This window comes from Chlorocebus sabaeus, chromosome 22 (assembly GCF_047675955.1).
Source record: "Chlorocebus sabaeus isolate Y175 chromosome 22, mChlSab1.0.hap1, whole genome shotgun sequence".
NCBI classification, from domain to species: Eukaryota; Metazoa; Chordata; class Mammalia; order Primates; family Cercopithecidae; genus Chlorocebus; species Chlorocebus sabaeus.
In genome coordinates this window covers 47,439,740-47,448,022 of record NC_132925.1, presented here as the reverse complement: position 1 = coordinate 47,448,022, position 8,283 = coordinate 47,439,740, and the positions used below count along the sequence as shown (strand labels likewise).

Here is an 8,283-nt window from a genome sequence, read left to right as displayed (position 1 = left end):
CATTGATAGAGGGAAGACTTAGCTTTCCAAACAATCTGTCTCTTGTCTTTCCTTTCTTTTATTCAGTAGTTTAAAGGCAAATAAAAAGCTTTCATTATCTGTTAATATTCATGAAAATCTTGTTCAAGAGAGAAAGCTAAACTTCACTCTTGCATTAGTGTACTATGAATGTTAACCCCATTTTTTAAAATAAAACCTTATAGACAAATCTTTCCAATCTTAATCAGTTTGACAATAAGATGAGATTATCATAAACCTTTTGTAACCCTTTACAAATTTTTGTTAAAGAGCAGATCAGTCAGGGCACTGTGGCTCACGCCTATAATCCCAGCACTTTGGGAAGCTGAGGTGGGCAAATCACCTGAGGTTGGGAGTTCGAGACCAGGTTGACCAACGTGGAGAAACCCCGTCGCTACTAAAAATACAAAATTAGCTGGGTGCGGTGGCACATGCCTGTAATCCCAGCTACTTGGGAGGCTAAAGCAGGACAATTGCTTGAACCCAGGAGGCAGAAGTTGTGGTGAGCCCAGATCTCGGCATTGCACTCCAGCCTGGGCAACAAGAGTAAAACTATGTCTCAAAAAAAAAAAAAAAAAAGCAGAGCAGATCAGTGATTTAAGGAAACCCTGTTTGTGCCTTTATTTTGATGTTCAATTTATGGAAAATACTCCTTTAAATTTAGTCAATATGTTCATAATTTTTTTAACAACATTAATTTTTATAAATCTTCCACAACTTGTTCAACCTTTAGCTTATTCTTATCTAAAACAATCCTTTAGCTCTCTACGCAAAAATTTACATTCCATGCCTTCTTAGAATCTTTTACCAAATACACATTTCATTCTCCTCACATACCTTGCATGTAAAACTATTTCTTCAGTAGTCTCAATCACATGTTATAATGGTAACTCAGCAACTTTTACTTTTGGTGCATAAATTTCCTTTCACAAATCCTTTCACAATGTACACAAACCATCTACAACATATATGGACTTTCTGACTTGTCCTAAATGTTCCTGTTTTTAAACAACAAGTTATTTTACTGGTTGTCCCCAGGCCTTATTTGGAATTTTTTTTTTGAGACAAAGTCTCACTCACTCTATCACCCAGGCTAGAGTGCAGTGGTCTGATCTTGGCTCACTGCAACTTCTGTCTCCCAGGTTCAAGTGATTTTTCTGCTTCAGTCTCCTGAGTAGCTGGGATTACAGGTACATGCCACCACACCCAGCTAATTTTTGTATTTTTCATAGAGACGGGGTTTTGCCGTGTTGGCCAGGCTGGTCTTGAACTCCTGGCCTCAAGTGATCCACCTGCCTTGGCTTCCCAAAGTGCTGGGATTACAGGCATGAGCCATGGGCCTGGCCCTTATTTAGAATCTAATGCTCCAAAGTAGGTAAACTGAATAATTTTCAAAGGCCTAAGAAGCAGTTTTTGACCTTAAAGCATTTAGCAAATCAAATATCTAACCTGCCTAATTTAGACCAAATGTCTTTATTTTGCCAATAATCTTTAAAGCTGTTTTTATTTCCCCAAGATTACTAAAGTTATGTGAACTAAGACATGACAGTTTTTACTTTTCTGCCAAAATATTTAAGTGCTTATTTTTCTTAAAGCCAATTAATTAGAACTCTTTTATGTAAACATCACACACACAGCACATATATAACTACACAGACAAAGTAGTTGTAAGATTTCTCATTTGCCAGTTTTCAAGTTGTGTGTGTGTGTGTTTTGTCTTGAGACAGAGTCTTGCTCTGTCACCCAGCCTGGAGTGCAATGGCACAATCTTGGCTCACTGCAACCTCTGCCTCCTAGATTCAAGAGATTGTCCTGCCTCAGCCTCCTAAGTAGCTGGGATTACAGGCGTGTACCACCATGCCAGGCTAATTTTTTGTATTTTTAGTAGAGACAGGGTTCCACCATGTTAGCCAGCCTGGTCTCAAACTCCTGACCTTGTGATCCATCTGCCTCAGCCTCCCAAAGTACTGGGATTACAGGCATAACCCCCCATGCCCGGCCAATTTTTAAGTTTTTTAAGTTGGATTACTGACTTTAGAGTGGAGTCCTAGGGTGGAAGAACAGGGCCAGGAAAGCCTGCAATTTCTAGGGCCTAATAAGCAGGCACAGTTGGAAGGGAAAAACAGATTCCATTTTTATACCAGATCCTGGATCCTAAAAAGAACAGAGCCTTAGATTTTGAGGGGGATTGATCCATTTCCAATTCCTGGGGTTCCATGAGGAAAACAGATTTTTTTCCAAAACAGGTCTCTGGAGCCTCCTGTTTTTCCCAAGGAGTCCCAGGCTGTTAGAGCTTTAATATCCAGCTTTAATTAAGCTGACTTTTAACTACAGTGCTCTTTTTAAAAAGTCCTTTTAAATCTTTTTTTTTTTTTTTAATGATTAATAAACTATTTATTTAGGCAGGAATACATATAGTCACCATTGCCAGACTTAACATGAGAGCTGAAATGTTCGATCCCATTTTCCTTCCCGGATAAGTTTTTCTTTCCTATCCCTGTCAGCTTTGGTAACACAATACAGGAAGATGAGGGGCCCGATTCCAAACAGAGCTCCCATGAGTGAGTTTTTAGGAGTGGGTCTGAAATTAGGATAGATATTTGTTCTTGCATAGGTCCAACGAAGCAAGGCAGGATTTTCGATGAGCTCTCGGCGGTTGGGATCGCTGTACTGAAGCAGGTACTCTCGTTTCAGCCGGGCTCTTATGGCCAACCGCTTGGCTTGCGCCCGCCGGGTTTCCAGAGATGTGTCGTATTCAGCTGGGTCGAGGGTCTCGGGCACAGTGGTCTGGCGCAACGACTTATACTTTGAGAACGACATCTTGGCGACCTAGGGCACAACTTAAATCTTTTATTATGCAACCTTGCCTAGGCCAAATGCATAATATTTCTGTGCTCAGAGAAAGGAAAATTTAAGATCGTTCGTGGAGGGGAAGGGAATCAACAAATGGCAAAGATTACACAGACATCAAACCAGAAAGTACTCATTTCCTAAGGGAATTGAACCCTGAACCTGGGCCTCCATTGCGAAAAGGGAAAGCACGGCCACATGGTATAAGGTCAGGCTCCCAAGGACATGACTGACCAGTCTTCTGGGCCATCTTGAACAGTGGGTTTATGGGGTCCTAGACACATGCTTTATCCTAAGGTACTCCCTTTCATGACAGAACAATACAGAAAGACACATAAAGCACACCAAAAGCTGGAAAAAAATTGAATTTAAAAAAAAAAAAGCACATCAGGTTCACTACGGCTTAAGACCACCCTCAGAATTCTTTTTTGTATTAATCAAAACTTTAGAGAGGAGATAAACAGTGATTTTTACCATTTATTTAACCAGTTTTCACAAAGAGAGAAAGGCCAGAGTCCAACTGGTAATAAATTCTTACCCTTTTGCTGGCATGCCAGTCTCCTGTGTTCCCTTTCCCTAAGTGACCCTAGTGATCTGCTTGCCACTATAGCCTTGGGGGCCAAGCCACATCATAAAGGAAAATCATCTTTTTTTGTTTTATGGAACCACAAGCAAAAGCCTCTCAATTTTGCAAGTTGCTGCTCAAGGGGTTGCATGGAGTAACCCAATTAACATTTTTCATTCTGGCCAGAGGAAAATACGAGTCACAAAACACAGACATTAGCCACTCTGTTTAGCACCCAATATTGAACTGGCAAAGCTTGCCCTCACTTGGACCCTGTCATCTTTAATCCATTTTTAACCAAGAGGGACTTTACTGAGGGGAGGCCTCTAACCCAATCCCATCCTTTACTCAAGTAAAATGTACCCCATTACTTATCTGAAGTCAGCCAGTTGGTGCTGCAGTGTTGTTTCCTTTGGATTGGGATTCCTGTGCCTAATATATAAACTGGAAGGAACTCAGTTTTTCAGAAATTAAGAATCCCAGCTGGGCATGGTGGCTCATGCCTGTAATCCCAGCACTTTGGGAGGCTGAGGCGGGTGGATCACCTAAGGTCAGGAGTTCCAAACCAGCCTGGCCAACATGGGCTCTACTAAAAATACAAAAATTAGCTGGGCATGGTGGTGAGTGCCTGTAATCCCAGCTACTTGGGTGACTGAGGCAGGAGAATCACTTGAACCCAGGAGGTGGAGGTTCCAGTGAGCCAAGATGGTGCCGTTGCACTGTAGCCTGGGTGACAGAGTGAGACTGTCTCAGAAAAAAAAAATTGTAAAAAGGTACCCCTGTAAAGGGCATGCACCAGGGATGGAGGTTGTAGGACTAGAAGTTGCCCTGGTGAGTCGGTGAGTGAGTGGTAAGTGAACGTGAAGACCTAAGGCAGTACTGTGCACTGCTGCAGACTTCATAAATGTATATACTTAGGCTACACAAATTTATAAAATATATTTTCTTTCTTCAATAACAAATTGTGCTTAGCTTACTATAACATTTTTACTTCAGAAACTTTTCAAATTTTTTAACTTTCAACTATTTTTTTTTTTTTTTTTTTTTTGAGGCGGAGTCTTGCTCTGTCGCTCAGGCTGGAGTATAGTGGTGCAATCTCGGCTCACTGCAACCTCCGCCTCCAGGGTTCAAGCAATTCTCCTTCCTCAGCCTCTTGACTAGGTGGGATTACAGGTGTGCGCCACTACGCCCGGCTAATTTTTGTATTTTTAGTAGAGATGGGGTTTCACCATGTTGTCCAGGCTGGTCTTGAACTCCTGAACCTGTGATCTGCCCGCCTCAGCCTGCCAAAGTGTTGGGATTACAGGCGTGAGCCTACGCGCCCGGCCACTTTCAACTCTTTTGTAATAACACTTAACTTAAAACACAAACACATTGTACAATCGTACACAAGTATTTTTTCTTTATATTCTTATTTTATAAACCTTTTTCTACTAATTTTTTTTGTTTGTTTACTTCTTAAACATTTTTGTCAAAAACTAAGACACAAACGCACACATTAGCTGAGACCTACTACACAGGGTCAGGATCAGTGATATCATTACCTTCCACGTCCAACTCCTGTCCCACTGGAAGGTCTTCAAGGACAGTAACGCCAATGGAGCCATCACCTCCTGTGATGACAATGCCTTCATCTGGAATCCCTTCTGAAGAACCTGCCTGAGGCTGTTTTATCGCTAACTTTTTTTAATAAGTAGAAGGAGTATGCTCTAAAATAACGATTAAAAAGTAAAATATAGTAAATACATAAACCAGTAATGTTACTGGAAAGGGGTCATGATCCAGACGCCAAGTGAGGATTCTTGGATCTCTGGCAAGAAAGAATTCGAGGCGAATCCGTAGAGTAAAGTGAAATCAAGTTTGTTGGAGAAGCGAAGAAATAAAGAATGGCCACTCCGTAGGCAGAGTAGCCCTGAGGGCTGCTAGTTGCCCATTTTTATGGTATTTCTTGATGATATGGTATACAAGGGATGGATTATTCTTGTCTCCCCCTTTAGACCGTGTAGGATTACTTCCTGACGTTGCCATGGCATCTGTAAACTGTCATGGCACTGGTGGGAGTGTAGCAGCGAGGACGAACAGAGGTCACTCTCATGGCCATCTCGGTTTTGGTGAGTTTTGGCCAACTTCTTTACTGCAACCGGTTTTATCAGCAAGGTTTTTATGACCTGTATCTTGTGCCGACCTCCTAATTTATCCTGTGACTTAGAATGCCTTAACTGTCTGGGAAGGCAGAGCAGTAGGTCTCAGCCTTATTTTACCCAGTCCGTACTCAAGATGGAGTTGCGCTGGTTTAAATGCCTCTGACAGTGACACGGTTGTTTATTAATAGGATCAAGTATTACATTATGTACATGATCGCATGTGCTGGGCTTTCATCCGACTGGCAGTGCAGTGGGTTTGTGTACACCAGCATCACCACACACAGAGAGGAATGCGTGTGCGATGATGTCATAGCTGATGTGACCTCATTAGGTGAGGGGGATTTTTGGGTCCTTTTTTTTTTTTTTGAGACCAAGTCTCACTCTGTTGCCCAGGCTGGAGTGCAGTGGCGCGATCTTGGTTCACTGCGACCTCCGTTTCCCCGGTTTAAGCGATTCTCCAGCCTCAGTCTCCGAGTAGCTGGGACTACAGACACACGCCACCACACCCAGCTAATTTTTGCATTTTCAGTAGAGACGGGGTTTTGCCATGTTGACCAGGCTGATCTTGAACTCCTGACCTCAGGTGATTCACCCGCCTCAGCCTCCCAAAGTGCTGGGATTACAGGAGTGAGCCACCGCGTCCGATCCCATTATCATCTTATGGGACCACAGTCATAGATGCAGCTAGTTGCTGAGTAAACTGTGATGCAAGGCACATGTACGTGCTTAGTTCTGTTGCTACACAGAGTGTATAGGAAAAAACTGGTTTGTCCCTCCCATCCCCGATTCTAGCTTCAGTTCCACCAGTCCTAGGGGTGTGCACTGAACCGGCTTTTTAGGATACTCTCCCGCTCCCACTGCCGCCATAGACACATGTTTTAAACACACACACATCATTGGGGAAATGATTAAAAACAAAATCTGTCAACCCAGAAAACCTCTCCACAAAGGTAACAGGAAGTTAGTTTTGCTACAACTAGACTGCAGTGTGCATCACAGACAGTCGGCTAAGGAGATTGCAGAGAAAAAGAGCTTTCATAGCCTGGCAGATACCACCCACTCCATACGTGCTAACTTCCCAAAAGTCTCCTGTCTTTTGGCAAGCAAATAGTTTACCTCCTAGGCCGGGCGCGGTGGCTCAAGCCTGTAATCCCAGCACTTTGGGAGGCCGAGACGGGCGGATCACGAGGTCAGGAGAGCGAGACCATCCTGGCTAACACGGTGAAACCCCGTCTCTACTAAAAAATACAGAAAACTACCCGGGCGAGGTGGCGGGCGCCTGTAGTCCCAGCTACTCGGGAGGCTGAGGCAGGAGAATGGCGTAAACCCGGGAGGCGGAGCTTGCAGTGAGCTGAGATCCGGCCACTGCACTCCAGCCTGGGCGACAGAGCGAGACTCCGTCTCAAAAAAAAAAAAAAAAAAAATGTTTACCTCCTGGAGCGAGCTCCTGGGCCTCACACTCCTGAGGCTGGGGGAGATCCGGCGCCACCTCCTGGCTGTTTCCACGGCGGAGAGAAGGAGCCCGGGGATGCAAAAAGGGTCAGAGGATCCCAGACTGAGGAGGACTCAGGGAGGTTTCCCACGCCTACGATTTCATCCCCAACCAATCAGCGATCTCCACACTTCGGCCCGCTCCAAAACCCTTGAAAGCCCTCCCCCAACTCCTCAGCGAGATTGAGTGACAACCCCATCTCCAGGGTAGCCGGCCTCGGGTCATAAACTATTTCTTTACTGCGATAATAAGAATACAATAAAATAAATTTACATACACCTCAAGGAGACAGAGATAGCATTTACAATTTCAGCTTTATTAAAGGAAGTACGAAGTGGGGAGGGGTGCCTTGTTCCCTTTTTTTGCAGCAGAAAAAATTCAAATTTTTTTCTCTATAGATTTGTATTTACCCTAACAACACACACACACGCTCATATACACACATATGTACATATACCCCATTCACATATACACACACACACAATATATTCACACTCATGAACACACACACGTATGCATACCAGTTTGGGTCATAATCCCAAAAGACATAGTCCCAAATTCCATAATCCTGAATGGTGAAATCCTGAAACATCAAAATCCCTGGAGTATAGAATCTTGAAAATCAGAATTTCAAAAGATAAACATCCCCAAAACATAATTCTGGAAAAAATAATTTTAGAATTCTCTAAAACACGTTTATTTACATTTTTAAAAGGGGGATTTATCAGAGCAATAAATACATGTGCCTGTTTACACCGAGAGCAGATCTTTCCCCTGATCTACTCAAACTCACACACTAGTCTTCCCTGGAAACGCCCTCACAGACACCCCAAAATAATGCTTACCAGGTTTCTCAAGTCTCCAGCAGAGCCAGGTATGTCGACTTGGCACCCAAACACATCTCCTTAAACCACACTGAATTTCCAAACAAAGATAGCAAGGTAATAGTTCCACCCAACATGCAACTAACATGATGCAATCATCCTGCCTACAACTGGAAATGCACTAATCCTTTTCCTAGAATCTGACTTTCAGGATTTCAACATCTGGAGTTTTGATCTTTCAGGATTTCAACACTTGAGGTCATGGCATCTGGGATTGTGTCATGGGAGATTATGATTGTCACCGATACGTACCCACAACTATACATACACACGTATACACACCTGCCACACACAATGCGCATCTGCCACGCACAGTGCGCACACACTCAT

General features: G+C 43.4%; 1 protein-coding gene across 1 annotated transcript; it reads right to left on the bottom strand.

The window, feature by feature from the left end:
- Nucleotides 1–1,264: 1,264 nt before the first annotated feature.
- LOC103228104 (NADH dehydrogenase [ubiquinone] 1 beta subcomplex subunit 4-like) lies at nucleotides 1,265–2,853 on the bottom strand. The gene has a single exon (XM_007985470.3). The coding sequence runs from the start codon at nucleotides 2,836–2,838 to the stop codon at nucleotides 2,452–2,454; it is 387 nt and encodes a 128-aa protein (XP_007983661.2). The 5' UTR covers nucleotides 2,839–2,853; the 3' UTR covers nucleotides 1,265–2,451.
- Nucleotides 2,854–8,283: the final 5,430 nt, after the last annotated feature.